Genomic DNA, 22,589 nt, shown 5'->3' with positions numbered 1-22,589 from the left:
GAGACAGAATGTTTTGTACGTATCAGAGTCACTTTATTTCTTCAATAACAAAATGGCTTGTTCATTCTGCAGCAGTGATATTCTCTCTCTGAATATACATATAGTTTGATAACAGTCGTTAAACTATTTTACTACCAATTTCCAGCAAAGACGAAAAGAAAGAGATAAAGAAAACGAAACGGGAGCGGGGCTGCAGCAGGATGAGGAGTCACACACTGTGGTGTTGACGGATCTTCACATAAAGGAAAAAAACAAATGTGATTAACTAGTGATTAATAAAATAACTACAAGGATTGGTCTGAAAAAAGAAATCACAAAGAGTATCAAAGTAAAAAGGGAGCATGGCTGATGATCCACTCAGATGGCAATGAAATTAAATATTCAGAATGACTTTGAACCAAAGGTTTTTTTTCGTCCTTCAGGCAAACAAATATAAGAGACATGATTACAACTCGGAGCAGCAGCGATAACTCTCCGACAAATCTCACTTCAAAGAAATCATAAAAAATGTAAATAAAATCTTGTTTCCCTCATCGCATCAAACTGAACCTTTTCAGAAACTGAAGCTGCATTTCAATAAGGTGAGGTCAAATATTTATTTGGCAACCACGCGTATTTGAAGCAGTTGGGCTTTAGACACATTAAATCTAGACCAGACACAGCACGGTGGGGGTTTGCAAAGTTCTTAAGCAGAATTTATTGAAATTACTTATATTCCAAAGTACAATACTGTAATCCTCAAGTTATCAAAAATGAGTTTCCCTATTTATTTATTTTTTAAAACTCCTCATTTCACCTTTAACCCCTTTCACCACGTCAAATTTACGAATTACAAGTGACTGAGAGCACAGCGCCTCAGCCCCTCATCAGACTAACATCCACCTGTGTTTTACTTTGTTGTGTCACATCGAGGGCTCCTCTTCTTCACAACAGAGCACCAGGCTTCTGCACCAGTGAGGGCAGCTTTAATTTCCGTCACTGTCATCTGAGTCGACAAGTCAAGCCAACCCTTGTGGACTGTGCGTGTGCTCCTTCCTCTCCTCCTCCTCCTCCTCCTCTTTGCCGCTCTGCACAAGCGCCGAGGTGCGGCGCTATAGCTCGGTACGAGAGCGTGATATACGAGGACCTTTCCGGATTTCTTTCCTCTTCTCTTCCTTCCTCCTCCTCTTCTCCTCCTCCCTCAGGATCTTCTGGAAGGCCTCGGCTGTGTGAAGCACCTGCGGCACGTTAGAAAGCGTGAGAGAGGGTGTGTGTGAAAATCAGAAAAGGGCAGAGTGGGAAACAAAGTGTATGAATCATACTCACATCGTCTCTCTCTGTGCGGTATGGGTTTAAAAAGTCGGGCGTTTTCTCGGTTATTCCCAGCTCCTGTGACATCTGAGGGACAGACAGATGACGGAGGAAGAGAAGAAGTCAAACAAAACGTGGAATGGAAATGACACACTCACGTCTCATCACTTATTTTACAGCTTTACAAAAGAAGTATGGTGAAACTTGGCGCACAGATCAAATCTACATTTCCTCTCGGAATCGACGCTCGTTTCCTCGAGTGTTGTGAAATGGAGAGTGGGGGTTACCGAGGCACAGAGTGAGGGCTGGATGCACAACTTCAGGGTGCTAACCGCTGCTGCTCACAGTCGCAGAATTAATCCACTGTATAATCCTCTTGGCACATTGCTGAGGTCACAGATTAATCCTGCAGGAGTTTAGTTCATCAATTCACACGATAAACAGGGAGACCTGGCTCATCTGCTTTGCTTTTTCTTCTGAAGTTTAAACAATGCATTGTGGATGAATGTTCTGATGAATGTGCAGTGATGAAAGATGTTATTGCTGATACCGAGGATAAATTGTACACTGACGTAACGGACGATTGCTCTAAATCTAAGATAAAACCACCTGCGTTAGTTCCGTCATTTCTATGCACCTGTCACATTTACCTCACCTGTGATATATATCATTTAACCCCCTGCACTGAAAAGTATTTATTTCAATAAAGACATTGAATTCTGAATTATAACTTTTCTTAATCTGATAATGATTCGGTTTCACCTTAATTCTTGGAGACGTATAAGAATTACTCATTGTCAGACAGTCAAGGCCTCTAACTTTTAGCCTGAAAGCACATTAGCACTTAAATGTGGTCTGAGTTTATTTTCCGCAGCTTTATCCCGGCAACAATCTTTCTTTCTCTCTCTCTCTATAGTCGAGAGATCATCGTTTTTATGACCTTACTGCAGAACAGTTCAGTGAATTGTGATGATGCTGTTTTATAAAAGGTGTCATTCATTCCAATAAGAACGGTACAAGTCATTGTCTGGTCTTACAAGAGTGAGGACATGTTGGTGGGCTCCTCCGGTAAAAACCCCCGTCTGGTTACAGAAATTCAGCCCCCAGCGCAGCAGACCACCCCAGTCGGTATTCCGGTCATAGTAGTGGTGGACGATACGGGGGAAACGCAACGCCACGTCGCCGAAAAACGCCGTATTCTCCACCACATGGGAGTAAGCTGCAGGAGATCATGAAGAGAAGACAGAGGGACAATTAGAAGGAATGATTTTCAAGATAAATGTGTGCATAGAAAACACAGAACAAAGAAAGTGAAGCTAAACCTCACGACATTCAGACAGATTTTCAGGAGAGAGTTGATATTATCGAGGTGACAGAGGTGGAGCTTCTAGAGACGAGTACCGGACAAACCAATCAGAGGTGATGGAGACAGACTCAGGAGTGTGGAAGACTCGGTAGAGATCACAGCAGAGACCCTGAAAAAATGAAATGATGAAAGGGCTGAGGTGTAAATGTGAAGCCGACCTTCTTTGATCTTGTCATCCATGGGGAACGGGTCGTCAGGCTGCATGTTGGCCGTAACCAGGATTTGTCTCGAGTCCTCCAACACCTTATAAAAGAGAGAGAGAGAGAGAGAGAGAGAGAGAGAGAGAGAGAGAGAGAGAGAGAGAGAGAGAGCTCAGTTGATTAGTTCTACACTGACTGTGGTAATGATGGAGAAAAAGAATACTCCTGCTACTACCTCATGTTTCATGGATGTTTAGGGGACAGATTTTCATGAGCGTTTGCAATTTGGTGCAGCTCGAAGTAAAAAATCCAGATATATTGGATTTAAATGTGGATTCTTAAGGGGACAGTTTGGCCGTGGCAGATTCTACTGAATGTCATTCTAGCTTGTTTGTTGTTTTGGAGCCAATGTGGACAAACGGGTTGAGGCGGATTGGGGATTTTTTCCCCCTCACTTTCTTCAACAAGCCAAGATAAAATCTAACGAAGCAATTTTGGGCACTTGCACAGATTCACTGGATCCACAGAAACAACTAGAATCTTCTGAGATTTCACAGTTTTTGTCTTAAAATCTTGGCGCTCACAGACACTGACTGAGATTAGAGTCAAGGTCTGTGGAGGTAGAATAAAGAAGCGACATGAGCAGAAACATTCTGAAGCTTCTATCCCTCCCATTCACAGAGCGGTGCAAAAATGCTGACAAGGTATTTCAGCCTCTGAAGGTAGACTGTGCTCGTCGTCCTCGTGAGGGACGCATTATGCAGAAGATAACTGTCCTCTGGGACGCGGAGGCCCACTGTGTAAAGCCCCCAGCCTACAGTGAGAGAGAATGGCACTCTGAGCAGCCGAGTCCGATTTTACATTCAAATGAATGAAGGAAACATGCTGATGAATGTGATCGCTGGATTTGAAGCCTTTGATTCTCTGTCGGACTCGGATCCTTCTTATCCTTCTATCTGCTGAGAGCACGAGAGGCTGGAGCTTAACTGGAGTTTTTAAACACGTGTTGGATTTGGCTGGTGGCCGCACACTATGTGAGCATTCACACACACACACACACACACACACACACACACACACACACACACACACACACACACACACACACACACACACACACACACACACACACACACACACACACACACACACACACACAGGTCCTACCTTGAAGAGTCCTTTGAGCATGATGTCTATGATCTTGTACTGCTGGTTAATGTCGTTCAGCTCCACCAGGTTCTTCAGAGCGTTCAGTTGATCTTTCCTCTTGGTCTCAAACAGCCGCTTGTCTGACAGGAAAAGATCAGGAGGACACACACTCCCCATGTGAGCATAACGCACACGCACACACAGTCTTACACACACACAAACACACACACACACACACACACACACACACACACACACACATCCAACTGATATGCACAGAAATGAATTCAGACACACACACACAGGCGTGACTGTGCGTCGGGCAGCAACCCTCCACACTGACAGCAGAAGGATACAGATCTCCAGGTTGGAGTCATGTCTGGGTCTGTGTGTGTCCAAGTCCGCTGAGCTGAGGGCGACAGCGGCCAGTGCCACGACCACCGCACAGAGACTCTGCATGGTCACCAGGGGGCGGCAGAGAGGCACTCTTCAAGACACAGAAGACAAATCATGAGACAAGTCCGTCAGCGCGTCGTTAAATCTTGAGACGGAATTGCATGATTTCAAATCTCCTTCCAACACATTTTCTTTTGATGGACAAACAATCTTATCTGAACACTGGACTTGAAGTGAAATGATTTTCTCCTTTCAAAGCTGCTGGAAAGGTTCTGTCCCCCGTGATACTTGTGGAATAAGTGAAGTACAGAGAGATACGCCCGGGGGTCTGTGGACAATATGGACCACCAGAGGGTATCCAGCAGTTGAGGAGGGGGCTCCTTATGTTCCTTCATCTGATGTCTGGCACTTGAAAAACCCCAGAGGAGCATTTACAATCTCTGCACCAGACCGGCTCTTTGCCCTCTCTTCCCCTCTCAATCCAACGTCTTCAACGTGTTCATTCAGATGTAACGTCCTTTTCCTCTGAGGCTTTTTTATACATTCGAAGGGGAGGGGGGGTGAAAGAACGAGGAAAGATACAACAGCTAAAAATAGAACCTCATCAAATGAAAATTTGATGAAAGCCAAATTTTTAAGAAAAACATTAGTGGAAAACAGGAGTAACTCGAGGGAGGCAGCCGCCACGGTGTTGATGAAAAGCTACAACACATAATTCACATAATTCATGCATAATTTATCAAGGGCTCCATCAATACACAATCAGAGGGGTGCGGAGGTTGAATAGGAGTGTGGGGAGTGAAGGGAGAGTCAGATTGTGAAGCAGGAGGAGGACAGGAGGCGAGAGATGAGCAGAGGGGTGATGAGGCGTTTGGAGAGGGGCGGGCGGGTGGAGGTTGGGAAGTCGGACGGCAAGACCCTGCAGGAGACAACAGCTTTCCTGGTAAATATTTCATCTACTTTTGTTAAGACACAGCGATAAAACAGAAAGACACACAGATAAGAGAACAAGTGGAAGATAGAGGAGGAGAACAAGGCTCTGCGAGAGGAAAATGAGCAGCAGGGACTTGATTTTGCTCTGACGAAATTAATCTTTACAAGCTTGGCTGCCAAATCCTGAAACTGCAGGACGAGGAAGTGAGCAAACCTCTCAGGGTATGAATGTTAATTTGTCCCCTTAAGGATCTCACTCAAATCAGAGGGGGGAAGCATATGCTCCGAGACACAGAGTCCACCATCACTCCTCAGAGAGGCTGATACCGTGGACCAACAGCGATGGTTTCAAACTACAAACCTCCTCCTGCTTTTTAAAATTAAATTCAGAGCCTGCAGATATGACGCGAGAGATCATTCGGAAAAAGTAAACAAACTCCCTTAAGTTGCAGCTACTTTAATTTGTGCTGTTGGCGGTCGTCAAAATCGACTTTTTTTAAAACAGCGTCAGCAGAAACAAGTGTTCCCGAAGACAGCTGAGCGGGGACAATGTTCGATAAAAGGCCAATTTGTGCATTCTGGGAACATCTTTTGGGTTTCTTCCCAGCGTTCTGAGATACGCTGCTCTAAATATCCTTAAGTGCTGGTCGAAAGCCTCAGTATTTCTAGATAACAGCTGCGGGCAGGGGGCCTCGTCTCTCCCCTGGCAGCAGCTCATCGGGTTAGTTGATGTTCTGAGCAGGCAGCTATATATGTAGCTCTGACACATATTTATGAGCAAAGAGGTTATCGTCTCTGCTACGATTTAATGCAGTCAACATATATCTCCAGCAGATGCTTAAGTTTTCATGTGGCAAGAAAAAGTGCTGAGACCTTAAGAAGCAGCGCAAGGACGTTAAGGAGGGGATCAATCATCTAATGCATCCATTAACTGTAAGCAGGCAAACCTAATTACACAGGCTGATCGCTGTAGAAAATCAAAGTCAGAGGAAAACCCACCAGTGAAGCACTTAGGTTTTAGGATCAGATTACACCTGAGAAATGAGACGATATCAAGTTCCCTGTGAAGCTTGTTCTGGGCTGCGAGGGAATAAAAAAGGGATTTGACTGATAAACCAAACATCATATATTCATCCTGCACCTTTCTCAGACACATCAGCCCAGCACACACTCCATCAACACAAGACTTGTCCTCTCATATTCTGCCCTGGACGGATTTCCCATCATGTTCAAGTGTCCAAGGTGGGGAGGGCCCGGTTCGGATTTGGGCCCCATCACAGGGGCACTCAAGACGGGCGAGGTGTATTTGCCACGGGGAGGTCTGAAAGGAAGAGTGGTTCTCGCCGTAAGCCCACGTAAATCTCTTGGCCGGAGGAGATTTTCCTCTCAGCCAGCAGCAATCTCCTGCGGCAGAGAGGCTGAAGTTTGATTTCCTGTGTGGGAGATCCAGTTTCCAGCTTTGGGCACACATATCTAATCACTCCACAGAGCTGTCAGGACGACTCCACGCTGGGAGAACATGCATCAATCCAGTATTTCACACCATGCAGTGTGATGCATATCTGCTTTTTTTTTTTTTTTCTTTTCCCCCTTCTCTGCTCCGCTGAAGGATGAGCTCAAAAACACAAACAGAAAAAACTGAATCAGGAGCAGGAGACGGTCCATTCTGCTGATCGACCAACTCTGTGACATTAATGCAGAGAGAGAAGCTGAACCTGGAGGTGAGGGCAGCTCCAGAGGGGGAGGGGGGGGGGAGATGCCGATCAGATGTGCAGCAGGGGTGGATGCAGATTTCTTCCAGGCTGCCTGCTGTGGAGGTTTGAGGTTCAAGGACTGACACATAATCTCTCTCTCTCTCTCTCTCTCCCTCTCTGCACGCAGCTCTATCATCATTCATGCAGAGTCAGAGCCACGGGCACGCGTAACGCTGATGATGGCTGAGTGAAGACTGGCATGTGCACCATCAATTACAGATGCCTTGATTACATGTCCCCTGCATGACCCAGGATCCCCTGCAGACTCCTCACCCGGCTCATTTCAAATCCCACAATTACTCGTTAATCAAGACGCTGCGGTGTGAGAACGTCCCTAAAGCTGGTGTGCATCAAAACCTCACGTTAATATAAATATATATATATATATATATATAATATTATATAGGTTTACTCAATGAGAAGTGTTTGAAGTCGCTGTTTAAGAAAAATTAATCCCGCCTGTCATCGCGGCTCCTCTGCCCCGGCCGGAGCCACCATCCGGCGGCCAGCACCGCACATCCGACCCGGGATGTGCGGTGCAGGAGCGCCGGAGGTTCCACAGACACGCAACTCGCGGCTCACTCACCGTGTTGGAGCGGGGAAAGGGCAGCGATCCACGGCGGCGAGCGACCCGGTTCGGTAACCTCCGTATCCCCACACTTGCGCGTCTGTGGCCGGCTAAGCGGCGAGAGGGGACCGGGCGGTGGACTCGCCCCTCTCGGTCCTCAGGTGGAGGTGGAGCTGGTCATTCACACGCGGCTCTCGCTGCTCCAGTCCGCCAGCGACACGATCTCACCGGCGGCTTCGACCTGGACGAATGACGGCGGAGCACGGAGGGAGGATGTGGTTTCCGCACGGAGGGTTTAGAGAGGGACACACGCGGAGAGCGTGTGGCAGTGATCTGTTTCCCCGCTGAGAGTTTCCTCTGCTGCAGGAAGAGTTTGTCTGGAATAAAAGAATATAAACACGTGTTCAGGTGATTTTTCTTTTATAATGAAATAACTCAGTTTTGCAAAGCTGAAGTAAAAGCACTAGACCTCCGGGGCTGAATCAACATGAGGCTGGGAGATATTAGAAATAAAATTCAGAAATATTTCCTAAACAAGGTTACAAAGTGCTATTTACACAAATATGTGCAGAGATTACACGTGAACCATTGCTATTGCTCGGCCAGATGAATACAGAGCAGTTCAGAGAGTTGAAGTCCATAATGGGTGGATGTAGTTTTACTGGGAGCAGAGCTGGTCGTCTTACTGCTGCAGGAAGAAACTCCAAAATCATAATAAGGTCAAGACTTAAAAATATACAGAGAGAAGACACAACCGTTCCCACAACGAGCAGCACTTTGGCGACTGTGGAGAAAAAAAGACTTCCTCATTAACTGGAAGAAAAGTTTAGAACCAGACTCTGTGTGGGCGACATCTGCCTCATATATAATAGATGTAGACAGTAAATGCCACATCATTTTTTCTTTTACATTATAAAGCCAGACTGCTAAACAATAAAAATCAGTGGATTAGTTATGTGTTATACCTCCTCACTGCGATTGATATATGTCTTTCATTATTTTACTGGCTCAGAAGCCGCGACAAAAAGAGAGGGAGACGCGGGTTGAAAGCCAAAGGAACTCCTCCTTTGAATAAAACTGTCTGACAGCGAACAAACTAAGAATATGATGAGGTGTGTGCATCAGTGGAATGGTTATAGTGAAGTGCGTGTGGTGAGAGTCCGCCCACCAGTTACCTGCTGCATCACATCAAAACAAGTGAAATAAACAAAGCAGGGGCCCTCCACACTTTTGAGGAAGTGAGTGATGATGGTTTCTGTCACTTCTTCAGACCTTTTCCACAATGTTGATGAAAGTTCTGCTCCCCTCTTCCACTTCACTGTCACTGTCAAACACATCAGGAAACCTGTGAGGAGCTGCACTAATCTTACAGCATTGTTAAGGTGCTTATAGCAAACCAGCTCCTCTGCTCATGTGGTTTTCTACAACCTCAACCCTCACTGGGATCAAACCTTCTCCCTGGGCACACTGAGGACAAAAAAATACAGTTGAGGATTGAGGGATGAGGTGAGGCCAGAAAGTAACCACTGTAATTACCAAGTCAATTACTTCCCTTTGCTAGTCCTTCATTTCATGTGTTGCATGAGTGACAGAAAGTCAAATGTGTCCCTCTGTCCCTCGCTCACAGCCCCTGGGACTCGATTACCAAAAAAACAAGCAGTATTTTAATTTGACAGTTTTATTTTAATTTGCCAGAAAGGCCACTTAACAGAACCCATGAAAGTGACTTGGTTTTTTCCGATAATACATCACTACAGTAACGACAGGTTTGACCTTGACCAGTCCTGTCACCACGCAGCTGTAAAATTCTAAATGAAGCAACATTTTTATTAAGATAAAAAGTCGTAAGTCTCATCGTGTCCTTCAGGTGCTGAAGGAAAAAGCAGAGATCTTCTGGTATTATGAACTTAATGGTAGAACATATAAGAAGTATCTAACATTGAGGTTGGCCTACAACAAAGGTAAAAATGGGTTTTAAATCAGAAATCTTTTAGTTCCAGGTTGTCTTATCATCACAAAAGCTCAACTGGTCTTTAACACTGCCTCTAAATTCAAAGAACAATTCAAGAGCCGTGGATTCTTTCACCGAGGCGCTAAAGTTAAGAACGTGCAGCTTTAAGAGGAGAACAGAAAATCCCGATAAGCACCAACGACTGCAGGAATCAAAGAAACATAACAATGAAGTAACAATTTAAAGAACTGTCAGACTAATGGTGCAATCATTTATAAACTCTATGTTTAGGTTGCAGCTGGAACATCAGCCTGTCGACAGTGTGAAATCAGACAGACAGATGAGCACATCTCCAGCGTGCCTGCAGGCAGGAGTTAAGGAGACAAAGGCAGGAGACGATGTAGATGTGTGTGTGTGTGTGTGTGTGTGTGTGTGTGTGTGTGTGTGTCTGGACACAGTTTTGTGAACATTGCCTTTCACAGAAGAAATGCAGCAGGAGATGTGTGGATCAGACGCACATGTCTGGAACATTCATGTGAGAGGTGGTGCTGTGGTAGAGCAGCGGGAGGCAGGACATGATTTTCTTTTGTTTCAGAGAACATCGACACTAACGTCTGTTCCTCATCGCCAAAACCTCTGGAATCTTATTGTCTTTCCAAGTCAACATCTGTGTCTTCTGTGTGTATGACGCCTCTTTTTTTCATCCTGAGATATTTAGATTCTTCCAGTTTTGCACTGTCATGGGTTACAAATGTCATCAACACGCCTACTTGCTTGTTGTGAATTTTCTGGGCTCAGTCGGACATTTTACAGACATTTCACCACAGGGCTGCCAGGAAAAGTTGAAGAAAATGTCTACTAGGACGACTGACTAGTAAATTCACATTCTCTCATAAAACTCCTCTGGAAAATGTCCTGTGTGTGTGTGTGTGTGTGTGTGTGTGTGTGTGTGTGTGTGTGTGTGTGTGTGTTACTGAACCATAGTTAGTTTTGCACTTTTTTGACTTACACTGAACTGTTTCAGTGTTCTGCTGGTTCTTGGATTTGTTAACTATAAATATCATACGACAATATTGATTTTTATGTAACACGAAGCAACTATGCTTATTTCAAACTGCACAGAGTATATGAGTGTGTGTGTGTGTGTGTGTGTGTGTGTGTAGGGAAAGAGGGAGTAAATCAGCATGACAAATGTAGAGAGCCTTGAAATAGTGACTCTGAGTGAAATACAGTTAATGACTCTGTTGTACAACATTGAGACTAAGTGAAAAGCACAACACACACAATAGAGAAAATCAATGGCGATGTTCTGCTGACAGTGAGGAGCAGTACGATTGTGGTGATGTGTTGCTGCTTTTACAAAACCTGTCAGACGCACAAAGGTATATTTGAGGTATTTGCAGAATGTGAGGTGTAGTTCCAGTATGAGAGTGCATATATATATATATGTATATATATATATATATATATATATATATATATATATATATATACAAGCAGCATGTCAGGGTGTGTGGGTTTCTACAGATTAGCATGTGTTTCACTTTAGCTGAGGGATACATGACGTTGCTGGGCAGACCGGCAGAGCCGCTCTTGGCCGGTGTCTGGACGCTGATGGCCTCCATCATATTCCTCACTCTCTGCTTGTGCTCCTCGGTGGGTGGCGGTTGCAGGACGCCGCTCTGGATCTGAGAGAACGAAAGAAAAACGAGGGTTGTATTCTATTGTGTTATAAAGGAGGGGAGAGGCCGAGCAGGAGATCGGAGCAGTACGAGGAGGGAGAGATGAGTAATGGTTGGGGAGGTGAGAGGACAAAACAAAAAATACAAAAGAGAAGATAACATAAAATGTCTTCACAGAGGAAATAGGCTTTGAGCCTTTTGGCTGGACGAACAGCGGAGTGAGTGATGAAATATCCCCGTTGGTTGTTAGACTTTCAAAATGAACTGACGCAAACAGATGCTATTATGTAATCAGGGGTCATTTACAGACTCTGTTGCCAACTTGGCTCATTTACTGCAACATGTACTCACTTTATAGACACTTCAATCTGCTTTCACTTTTATTTAGTTTCAAAAAAAGCACGTAGCTACAAATCTAAGGAATGTTTGAACTACTGATGTCATTATTGCCCCACGAGCGCACGGTCAGCCTCTCCCTTCAGGCACACCTCTCCACGTGTTTCATTCTGTTGACCGTGTATTGTGAGTTTTTGAGACGTTGTTGTGGTAATAAAATGAGGATTTTAGCCACCGAGCATCAGCTTGGAGGTGTATGCTGGGTAACACGTAGTATTAATGGGCTGTGTCACTGATAACAGGAGAAACAACAGTTGCTTCCTCAAGCACATACACCTCCACAGTCAAATTACAGGAAACTGTATTTTGATCTGTTATGGTTTCAAATAAAAACCACAAAAATGTTTTTACAGAACATTCTCAAGTCACCATGAAGCTGACCTTTAAACCTTTGGATAGAAAAGTCATCACGTCATCAGTCTATTAGACATGATCTTGACCTGCGACCTGTAAAATTTAATTAGTTCCACACACGTTTCAGCCACTTACAAGGTTTCAAACTATCACATTTTAAAATTGAACCAAAGAGCACAATACCTGAACCGTAACTACCACTTTACAAGGCCTTGACCTCATCTCACCCTAAATCTTTAAAATCTTAAAAATATCCTCACCGTAACATTCAATGATTAACATTGCATTTGCATTTTCCCCCCATAATGTGACTGTTGACAGATTTAGGTCCCCGCAACATGAGCAACATCGAAACTACATTCAAACGCACGCCCACACCGCTGGAATTTGCAAAGTGCTGAATGAGTAAGAAAGACAGGAACCACTTCTACGGCAAAACAATGAAACAATTTATTTGAGCTGTCAAAGGCAAATACAGCAGATAAAATGTGTGCAAAGGCTGTGGAGCAGCAAATGGAGCTGTACTGTAGATGTAACTGTCTGCTTTAGACAATAAAGAACAGAGGACACTTCCCATACGCAGCGTAAAAGAAAATGAAAATCTCATGGAAAAAACAATCAAACAACAAGAGAGCGCTTCTCAAAAGGTCACAGATCATCGACAGCAGCTACGAGCAGCCGCAGCAGAGGAAGCAGACTCTGTTCATGAAGAATCATCAAGCAGCAACGCAGAGCTGCCACTGCTCTGCTCCCCCTGCATGAGGGTCACAGACTGACTGAAGGTCACCAAAAAGCCCCTGAGTGCATTCACACAGCGCTTTTACACCAAGTGCTTTGCCAATCACTCATGCGACTCATTCACACGCTGCCGGCGCAGCCATCAGGAGCAATTTGTGGTCGAGCGTCTTGTCCAAGGACACTTAGCCAAGTAGACTAAAAAGTTAAATCGAACCAGCGATTAGTGGAAAGACCTCACTTCACACCTCACTTTGATCTTCAAACTAGCCCGAGGGGGTGAGCTGAGTGATGGCGGCTGCGAGATGAAGTTGGTGGAGAACATATGGACATAAATCTGCTTTTAGCAAAAACTGTACTGAAGGTCATCATGAAGGTCATCTGCATCTGTTCAGAATCACCGAGTAATAAAATCATATTGATACAATACTGTTGTGAGTTGCATCAGCACAATTATTGGTACAATAATTATTGGAAGAATAAAAGTAACCAATTTATCTTCTTCATGGTCGCTCATAATAAGGCAGATTATTATAACGAAGCTTCAGGGATGAAAGACGGCTGGAATCCTTTGATTTGAACTGATGCAGGATCTAAGTTAAGAGTTCCAGAGAACTGACGGTATTACAGAGGAAAAACCAACAGACTGGATAAAGGCTACAGCTGTTTACATCAGGCAGGATTGTGAAAATCAGTCAAAGTATTCACCCAGACCCCCAGAGTCAATGCTCAAGAGCACTTTCTGGATACAACAAGGCTGCAACAGAAGACTACAGCAACTGGCATGCTGTAAATTCATCATTACACAAAAATATGTTTTTATTTGGCAACACAAAGCAAGTGAGTGTTTTGAGGAACAGGCGGAGGAGGAAAAGGGCAGAATAAAGAAATGCCTCCAACACTGCTCAGCGATTGAAAAGAGCCAAAGGGGGAAACAGAAGTGAATGAAGTGGCGTCAGTAAGGTGAGAACAATTTGAAGTGCAAAGAGAAGCAAGGAAATAGGGGGAGAAACAGGGAAGGCTAGAAAGTGAAAGGTTGGGCATTGTTAGCAAAAATGAAAAGGGAAAGAAAGAGTCATTACTAAAACATCCCCTCCAGACTGGGGGAAGGTTATTAGAAGTCTGCAAGCTTTAGAAATGTTCAAACATCCCCTAAGATCCGCTGTGATCTGACAAGCTTCAGTATATGCAGAGCAAGCCGCTGCAGCTTCACCCCTGCTTATGCTTAACGCCGGCCACCGGATCATAGAAACCTACACGTTCAGCTTGAGAAAGGAAGAGAAGCAGACGTAATAAGAGGCGGAAATAGCCAGAGGCTGTCATAGTGTGACACACACATACACGGTCTCAGATGACGGTTGTGTCAGGACTCACGGGGGAAGCGAGATAGTGATGTGATACCAGCACACTGACAAATGTGCACAGATAATGTCCCCATAAACTGAGATTCACTTCAGTCCAAAGGCAGATCAACAAAAGCCCTGAAAATCGTGAAGCGTGTGTGTGTGACAGATTGAAGCAGAGGATGACAGGGAAGAAAATCATACTGTGGAGAATGTTAGGAGAACATTGAACCCTGCCTCTCCTAAACTGCTCCAATGTCTTCACACACACACACACACACATGCACACACACACAAGCGCGCGCATGCACACACACAAACCTTCACACATGATTTTCTGGCACACACCGCACTGTGAGATGCAGCCATCATTCTGTCACTGCTCTGATTCTGAGCCACTTTCAGAATACTAAATGCATTTTCCTGTACATAAGCAATCTGCTGCTATTCCCTCTGTGTTTTACAATTCCTTGAAGCAAACCCAAAAAGGGCTTCATGCATTTGCTGCAGAGCAAAGCTGCTCAGAGTAACAAGAAGGAAACACACAAAGAGCACTTTATCAGGAACAACTGCACATCTGCTTATTTATACAGGCCAATCACATGTCAACAGTCCAGGCTGTTGGCGGTGATGTAATAGAGCGGGGAATGTTTTCCTGGCAGACTTTGGTTTGAATGCCACAGTGCATCTGAGTATTGTCGGGGACCGTGTGCATCGCTTTGCGGCCATTATTTACCATCTGTTAGCATCAAACAAGGTCCCATGAACAAGACAATGAGTTGGGTACAGATGTTAATGCATGTAGGACATATTGGAGAACCGATCGCTCAGACCAGACCCAGAGGTTGTCTGGTTCGCATGTGGCCACATTCTTTTAGCTGTGAGGACACGAATAAGTTCTGGAAGGAGCTTCTACTCTGCTGAGTTTCTTACAGTTGCGAAATCATGATGAATATTATGATATAAATGTGATATGAATCATGTTGCAGATGTTGTTGAATCTTTTGTTCCACAGTTAACACACGAGGAGTGCTACTAGAAAACAAGTCTTTCCTCTGTGTAGATTCAGGTCCCTGACCCTTAATGATACAATTAGAGTTGAGGCAGTTTGTGAAGTGGGAAGATCAAGCATTGTTGTGTGAGAGTGGTCCCAGACAAGTAAGTGTGTGTTTACAGAAGCATTAGCTTCAGACAATATCCCACAAGTCCACAGACAACATGCATCAGGTCACCAGTTACCTTTAACATCACGCTTCATGATGGTCTTTAAAACCTGTCAACTCTAAACTGAAGCTCTCAATCGTAGTTGTACCTAGCATCACTGTGTGAAGTGTGATGAAGTCACACTGAGGCCTCGGTTGCAAATTAGCATGTGTTGTGTGCAGTGTTTGCATCTTATTTGCAAAAACAATCTTTTCCCTTCCATCAACACTTTCCCTGCTGTCTCTGTATTTCACTGCCGATGCTGATCTTCACAGGACATGAAAAAGACTCGCAGGTACTCTACGCACTGTGTGAACCTGACTCAGAGGGAACTTTGTCTGAACTTGATTCCAGGGTTGCTACGGTTGCCGATTTGACTGGTGTTGACACGGTGTTCAAATTACGCATCCGTACCTGCCCACTGGCCACACCTTTTATAAAACTGGAACATTTAATAAACTGAGAGTCTACTTCGTTCAGCAGAAGAGCAGAGTGCTATCACAGAGTCTCATCACTTGACGAGAGGAAGCTCACAGACTGTTTTTCTTATTTTAGAATTAAACCCAAATGCGAAGAGGGAAACTGAAAACACTAATGAAGCAACCTGCAAACATTGTCTAGTGAAGGTGGCAGCAACCGGAGGCAACACTCATAATCAACACACGCTACCTTCAAGTGAACCTCTTACATTAAAGATCAAAGTAAGCACCCTCCAGATATTAAACTGACAAATCTTTCATTGTCTGGTGACTCCTGGTGGGAAGATTTCCAATCCCTACTTCAGTTCTTTTATTTTTTATTTATTCATTCATTCCAGGAGTGTAGATATTCATAGCTGCCAGTCAGGGGCCTGTGGATGTGAGAATCTACAACATGTCCTCATTATTTCTTCTGTGTCTGTGTGACCCTGCATGTGTGTGCACAGAGCTACCTGTGTGAGGAGGAGCCTGAGGGCCTGTGCTGCTTCTCGGCTGAGCTCCTTCACCCCCGTTCTCTCCCCCGCCTCCATCACCTGAAGCAGGTCAGGCTCCCACAGGACTGACGTGCTGCTGTGCTGCAGAAGCTGCAGAAGACACGAGCACGCACACGCACACACACACGGGTAGATATGCACATCAGAATGCACAATCATGCTCAGATGCAGTCACAAGCAATTAGAGAATTAGAATTAGAGCTGTGGGATGTGAGAGAGGAGATCGAGGTAGAAATAAATACACCCGAACAAAAATGGAAGATTCAAAGCAACAACAAACATTTTCTTCTGCTGAAGTAATTTAGTTTGTCTTGGTTGATTAAATCTGATTTAATGTTGCGAGAAATTCAAAATCTGGAAAAGGTGCAAGGTTACATTTTTGACAAGATCGTTTAAGTGTGGCGTAATCTGTATCTGACATGTTCATAACTGCTCACAACCATTCCCGAGATATACTTGATTTTAGGGGGAAGGGTGTGACAGTGTTAAAGTTCTCACGAGTGTGATGAGTCTGAGAATGGCAGGGTGCAGAAGGCAGCCGTCTTCTGAGTTGAGCAGGCAGTAGAGGAGGAATCGAGTCCATGGCTGGCACACCGCATGTTTCGCTACACACACAGGAAACAGACCCGGGGGAGAAAAATGACAAGTCAGGATGCCTAATTCAGATGAGTGCTGTTCAATTTGTTCAAATATTCCTCCTGGTGCAATTAATAAAAATGTTTAACGACTGAAATCTAGCCAAAAGCTACAACATCAAGAGCGTGTAGAAAAACAAACATGCACGCTAATGTGTCGCAGACAGCGATAATATAAAAAGAGAATTAAACACACCATAACACTCTAGAATATTATTTTCATTTTGTCTCTGTGTCATTTACACATGTACAGATTCTCACTCATTTCAAAATTGACTGCCTCTGTCTTAATACCTGAAATATCGCTCTTTCTCTGAAGGAAGCCCAGCAAGGAGCTTAAACAGTTGACAGAGGCCCTCAGCAACAGTTCGTGCTTCTAAAGAGAAACATGAGAGCAGAGATAAGTATTCACACAAAAAAGAGAATCTTTTCAGACACTTCAGTCTGTAAAATGTCACATCTGTGCAAGTCAGGAGAACCACATAGATGGGCCTGTGTGGATTGTCGGATACGAGCACAAACACAGCAACAAATGAACAGGAAGAAGACATGAACAACCCCACCCCCCACCCACAAACAGACACAAACCCACGGACACATGTTCACTAATGGACAGAGATGAAGGAGAGAGAAAAGGAGAACAAGGGAACATCAGCGGGAGAAACTCTGATATTGTGATAATGTTTGTCTCTCTCACAGTCAGTGCAGGCAGTGAGCACAGTGTGGTGTCCAAAAATACTAAAGTAGGCCAGGTAGATTCACAGATGACAGCAGAGAGTTATAACTTGATCTTGAGGCAGAGACTAGATAGGAGAAGAAAGGTTATGAGTGGGAGGGGATGAGAGAGCAAGGGAGGCGAAATGGCTGAAGGTGAGAGGAAGGACAGATGTAAAGAGGGCTGACGAGGACACACACATTAAAAGGACAGAATAAAATGAGAGTTAAAAACTATGAGGGACAGAAAGTGGGGGAAAAGGAGAGGAGAGGAAGATGAGCTGTGATTATTCCTCCTGCCACCAAACCAGAGCATCAAGAAGGAGAGAGAGCAAAAAAAAGAGAGGAGAGAGGAGGGAGTTGGGAACTGTTACTCATATCAGCTACTGCACAGCAGACTACAGAGCACTGAACCATAGAGCTGAAGCTCAGTTCAGTCTAAAACAGAGAGGAAATGCCACTGGTGTGGAACCAGAAGCTGCCATGCTGCAGCACAGACCAAGGATAAAGAAGAAACTCAACACCCAATTATGCAACAATTTAATGTTTCATCCACAGTATTTTCAGATTGTCAGAATTGTATTTATTTTGCAAATATAGACGTAAACACACACACATATATGTATATATATATATATATATACATATATATATATGAGTGTGTTTGCTTCTAGTATCAGTCCTAGAAGTGAGCCACTCACAGTAAGTATCTCACTGCCATTTTATGCACAGTCAAAATGTCCACACCACTAGTGCTATTCCTCCTGCAAGCCTTGTAATGCATTGATTAAAAAGATCTTTGCTTAATTCAAATAGACCATTGACTGGTGTCAGCAAAGATAGAATCCAATATGCTTGGTTTGTGTGATAGATCATATTTATGTGGTGTCTCTGGTGCTTTACAACCGCATTAAAAAATGACCAGGAGACACAGGATGGTGTGAAAGTAAGGACAAGGAGAAAATACCTCCTCTGTGCTTTTAAATCTTTGAATTTCTGCACATATTGAAACTTAAATAACTGAATTTACTTTTGGTTGTTTCTCCCTCTTACGAACAGGAAATCTTTTACAATGCTGTTCCCTGGAGTCAAAATTTTCTTTTGATGTAAAATAAAATATAATGTTTAAGACGGTTCAATATGTTATATTATAAACTCAGAAGGAGTACAACCTGCAAAAGAAGTCCACTGAGAGCAGTTGAGAGGCACTGGGCCCCCCTGGAGCTGAGTGGGTACAAAGCTCCGTCTTGGACCCCCAGGGGAGTGGGCCCAACCACATCAGAACCAGGGCTCACACATACAACTGCTGATACCAGGTCGACGTCAAGTAGAGCCTGCAGCAACCTCAGGTAGCTGACTGGAAAGAGAAGTGAGAGAAGAAGGAGAAGTAAATGATTGGAAAATTAAAGAGAATCAGAAGATGAAATGCCTAAACACACAGGAAGGAAGTGGCGAAAGCAAACAAAAGAAGAGGGCAAGGCCACAGACGAAAAAGGTGCATAATAGAACAGAGGGTGTAAGTGAGTGAGTGTGTGAGCGAGTGAGTGAGTGGGAAGTGGAAGTATGAAATAGAAAAAGATATTAAAAGCCGGCAGCAGAGGGAATAGAAGCACAGAAGAACGGCAGAATAACAGATGAAAAGGAACTGAGGGCGAGTTTTGAATAGATATCTGACAGAAAGGGAGGGAATGAAGTTAAAGAATCCAGAGCCGGGTGTAGAGTGTGTGAGGTGGTGAGAGACGAGCTGAAGGAAGGGCAGCGAGGCTGAGGGATCAAAGTAGCGATGGAAATAAAGAGAGACGTGGCCAAAATGACTGCTAAAACACAGCGGGATCCAACGTGAGAGCTTTCAACTACTTGAATTGCACTTATGCCATGTACACTGAGATTAGAGGTCACTGAGGGATGGAGGACTCAATTAGTGGCAGCAGAAGAGAGGAAGGAGAGGCAGAGCAGAGCAAACTTAGCTGAGCAACTAAGAGACAGAAAAACTGAGAGAGAAGAGGAGGCTGAGTGAGTGAATAAGTGAAGTGAGAGAGAAAGAAAGAGAGACAGGCAGGCAACGAGAGAGGGAGCCAATATATCACAGCAATCCTGACAGGCCACTTATCCAGCTGACAGATGGAGACACAGGAGCAGCAGGGATGATCTGTCTGCGAGTGGTGTAGCAGGATGTGGGCCACTTTGTATAATGAAATTGTGTGTAATGCAAGCCCAGGGTTTTTTGGTTACCTCCCCATGCATAACAATAACAGTCACTGTCCCCACGGAACATTAAAACCAAACAGTGGTGGATCTCATTAGTCTATCCTGAGGTTTAGACAGTGTATGGAAGGTTGCTGCAATAATCAAAGTTGCCAGACGTTGCTCAAATCCAAACCCTGCTGACACGCATCCTGGCGTCTTGGTTTTACATTTGCTCCCGTGTTATTGCAATAGCACTGAACAGAGAGGATTACGTGAGAAAAGATCAATAGAATATTTAAAACTAGGAGGAAGAAGAAGGAAAAAAGACGAAACACAAGCTGTGCAAAATTCCATTAGATCCTGGAAAAGTATTTTTAGGTTACACATAAGTGCTAATCTATCGGCATGATGAATTGTTTCAGCATCTGCTGCCTGCGTGAACAGAAGTATTTCAAAAAATAATCATCAGCTAAAATTCGGAGTTTTGTTACCCAGCAGGAGATTGTCAGTCTGCCTTTTCCGAAAGAGCAGTCGCTCCACAGCTGCGTCCAGACTCCAGCTGATGCTCTTATGGACCTTTAATAATGAAGAAAGAGAAAAGGGAAGCAGAATGGAGAGTGGGGATAATAAGAAGAATAACACAATTAGGTGAAAAACTTCAATGCAAGTAGGAATGTGTTATGTCTGCGGTGCCAGCAGAGAGCCGAGAAGAAAGTGCATTTTAAACAGATCCAATTTGTGTTTTATTCTGCGCCCACTTCTGAATCTGTGCTATCATTTTACGGTATGTTTTGTGTCTTGCCCTTGAAGGCGCCTTGACTGTGGGAAGTTTTGTCCTGGAGTTGTGATAAGAGAGCAGAGCCGAGCCGTAGCGTGTACCTGAGCCGAGTGAACATGTTGCAAGGTAACGAGGGAGGACAGGAGTAGTTGGCTGCAGCACAGCAGGGATGAAGGAGGACAGGCTGATGGAGAGAGGGATGGAGCAGAGGAGGAGGAGAGGACTGTCTGCAGCTGGTCCATCAGTCCACTGTTGGAGAGCAGCATGGAGACAGCTGGGGAGGAGAAGGCACTATGTCATCACACTTTGATGGGATCTGCACTTGCACTGTGTGTGTGTGTGTGTGTGTGAATAGCAGTTGCTCTGGATTTATACGTGGTGACATACTCCAGGCAACCACTCACATTTATTACCCATTTCTGTGGCACCTTTGGGACGTATGTCAACTTTGGAATGTGTGTTAAGCTTGTTAAATTTAACACACATGCAGGATCCATCACACACACACACACACACACACTTCCAGGTGCTCGATCATGAATGCAATGACCTTCTCACTTTCACATCATAGTGCAGCTGACGTCTGGCACCTCAGCCTTAACCAAACAAGGTGCATATATATATATCAATAAATGTTTAATTGGAAGAACTAGATAAACTACAGTTAAGGTTTAAGTTTACTATCTGACTGTTTGCTTTGAGACTGAGGAATGACAGGGGAATGTGTTGCTGCTCTAGTGCAGTACACCATCAGGATACACCCAAGGTTGACAAAAAAAAACAACTCACCACCAGTGATGCAGATGGTGAGTGTAGGCACAGGCTGCAGCAGAAGCAGTTAAGTAATGCTTTGGGCCTGATTAGCTTTACCTCCCAGTGATTCCCCCCGCTCTGTGGCCACTGGCCCTATTAACAACAAATGCAGCTCACTAACCTCCGCTGGGGGTTGTTTCCCTCCAAGTCTGTGCAGGAAAATCATTTAGGTTGTAATAAAATCAATTCCAATCAAAATGTCATGTCATATAATTGATGTTGCTGATATGAGGCAGTGTAGCATGTCTTGATTCATCTTGTTGGTTATGTTGATGGCAGCTCAAGGTAAATTATTCATTAGTGAGTTCCACAGAGGAGCCATTTCTTCTATATTTTGGCTCATTAATTCCAATGTTGTGTTGGCTTTGTTGGATTCAGTTTTGTTTCCCCTTGAACAGACATGTCTAAAATAATAAAACCTTCACCTGATAGATTCCCCCACCGTCTTGTTTTTCTCTTATATGCAAAGAGAAAAAGAAACAGTTTGTGTCTTCCTGTATATACAGCATCTCACCTACTGGCCATGTGACTGCACAAGTGTCTGTTTTTGTGGTTTTGCCAATGCGTGTACAGCTTTTAGGTTTAGCAAGGTGACAATACAACCCGAAACACATTTATGCATATGTGTGAAGAGCTTTCAGACACGGCGGCATAACTATATGTGTGCAAGTGTATAAGTACTGAGCCACAGCCTGTGCATCATCAAGAAGTACAGCAGGTGTCAGCTTGGGTGCTTATATTCCCTCTGTGTCTCAGTGCTACACATTTGCCAGGGTCAGCCGCTCACCTCTGTCAAAACAGGGCAAGAGAGAGAGGGGACAGAGGGACAGAGGGACACTGAGACATACAGAGGGTGAAGAGTGTTTGAAAGATGCGATGTCAGGTTAGTAAGGAGGGTGAGACAAATATGTGAATACAGAGGGAGTGTTTGAGACAGGAAGAGTGTGTCTAACCTCTGTCAGCGCAGTGGGCAGGACAAAGACTCAGGCAGCAATACAGGTAGCTGAACGCAGGCAGCAGGCTCTCCACGTTGGTAGGTGTCAACTTCCCTGCGATATTACTTACTGACACACATGAAAACAATGTGACAAAAATCTAATTTAAATGTTCTTAGCATGCAGCTTTAGCATGACAGCCTACTTGTTGTAGATCTGTATCTGGCATTTGACTTTTTGGGGGACATCCTCACTTTTAATCACATCTTGTCAGCATTGTTGAAAATGTTTCAC

General features: G+C 44.3%; 2 protein-coding genes and 1 long non-coding RNA gene across 7 annotated transcripts in view; 1 reads left to right on the top strand and 2 right to left on the bottom strand.

Moving 5' to 3' along the window:
* Positions 1-11: 11 nt before the first annotated feature.
* LOC109646239 (coiled-coil domain-containing protein 134) lies at positions 12-7,969 on the bottom strand. Its single transcript, XM_069524857.1, has 7 exons — positions 7,615-7,969; positions 4,302-4,432; positions 3,964-4,085; positions 2,815-2,899; positions 2,328-2,509; positions 1,306-1,377; positions 12-1,217 (listed from the first exon to the last, which is right to left on the bottom strand). The coding sequence occupies exons 2-7, from the start codon at positions 4,402-4,404 to the stop codon at positions 1,092-1,094; spliced, it is 690 nt and encodes a 229-aa protein (XP_069380958.1). The 5' UTR covers positions 4,405-4,432; positions 7,615-7,969; the 3' UTR covers positions 12-1,091.
* LOC138407693 (uncharacterized) lies at positions 5,245-8,017 on the top strand. The gene is made up of 2 exons (XR_011241027.1): positions 5,245-6,995; positions 7,156-8,017. It is a non-coding gene; the product is annotated as an uncharacterized lncRNA (long non-coding RNA).
* Positions 8,018-9,258: 1,241 nt separating this feature from the next.
* The window catches only part of LOC109641068 (meiosis inhibitor protein 1), a 37,697-nt gene continuing 24,366 nt past the window's right edge, over positions 9,259-22,589 (bottom strand). For 2 of the 5 annotated variants that reach the window (XM_069524854.1, XM_020105378.2), the window contains exons 25-33: positions 22,314-22,424; positions 20,649-20,821; positions 20,261-20,345; positions 18,755-18,939; positions 17,163-17,244; positions 16,732-16,838; positions 16,192-16,323; positions 11,108-11,235; positions 9,259-9,908 (exon numbers count right to left, since the gene is read on the bottom strand). In XM_069524854.1, coding sequence (XP_069380955.1) covers positions 9,854-9,908; positions 11,108-11,235; positions 16,192-16,323; positions 16,732-16,838; positions 17,163-17,244; positions 18,755-18,939; positions 20,261-20,345; positions 20,649-20,821; positions 22,314-22,424 — 1,058 coding nt within the window. In that variant the 3' untranslated portion in view covers positions 9,259-9,853. Of the gene's footprint in view, positions 9,909-11,107; positions 11,236-16,191; positions 16,324-16,731; positions 16,839-17,162; positions 17,245-18,754; positions 18,940-20,260; positions 20,346-20,648; positions 20,822-22,313; positions 22,425-22,589 lie in introns of those variants that run through there. The other 3 variants (XM_069524855.1, XM_069524856.1, XR_011241026.1) reach the window with 3 other exon arrangements.

Source organism: Paralichthys olivaceus, chromosome 5 (genome assembly GCF_024713975.1).
Source record: "Paralichthys olivaceus isolate ysfri-2021 chromosome 5, ASM2471397v2, whole genome shotgun sequence".
Classification (NCBI taxonomy): Eukaryota; Metazoa; Chordata; class Actinopteri; order Pleuronectiformes; family Paralichthyidae; genus Paralichthys; species Paralichthys olivaceus.
This window is presented reverse-complemented; position numbering and strand designations above follow the sequence as displayed.

Bases quoted from the DNA above. Each gene is read 5' to 3' on its own strand.
- LOC109646239 (XM_069524857.1), bottom strand. From the start codon at position 4,404: ATGCAGAGTCTCTGTGCGGTGGTCGTGGCACTGGCCGCTGTCGCCCTC. The intron at 4,086-4,301 runs GTATCCTTCTGC...TTTTCCTGTCAG, and splicing joins TGACTCCAACCTGGAGATCT to ACAAGCGGCTGTTTGAGACC. The intron at 2,510-2,814 runs GTCGGCTTCACA...GATCTCCTGCAG, and splicing joins GGATGACAAGATCAAAGAAG to CTTACTCCCATGTGGTGGAG.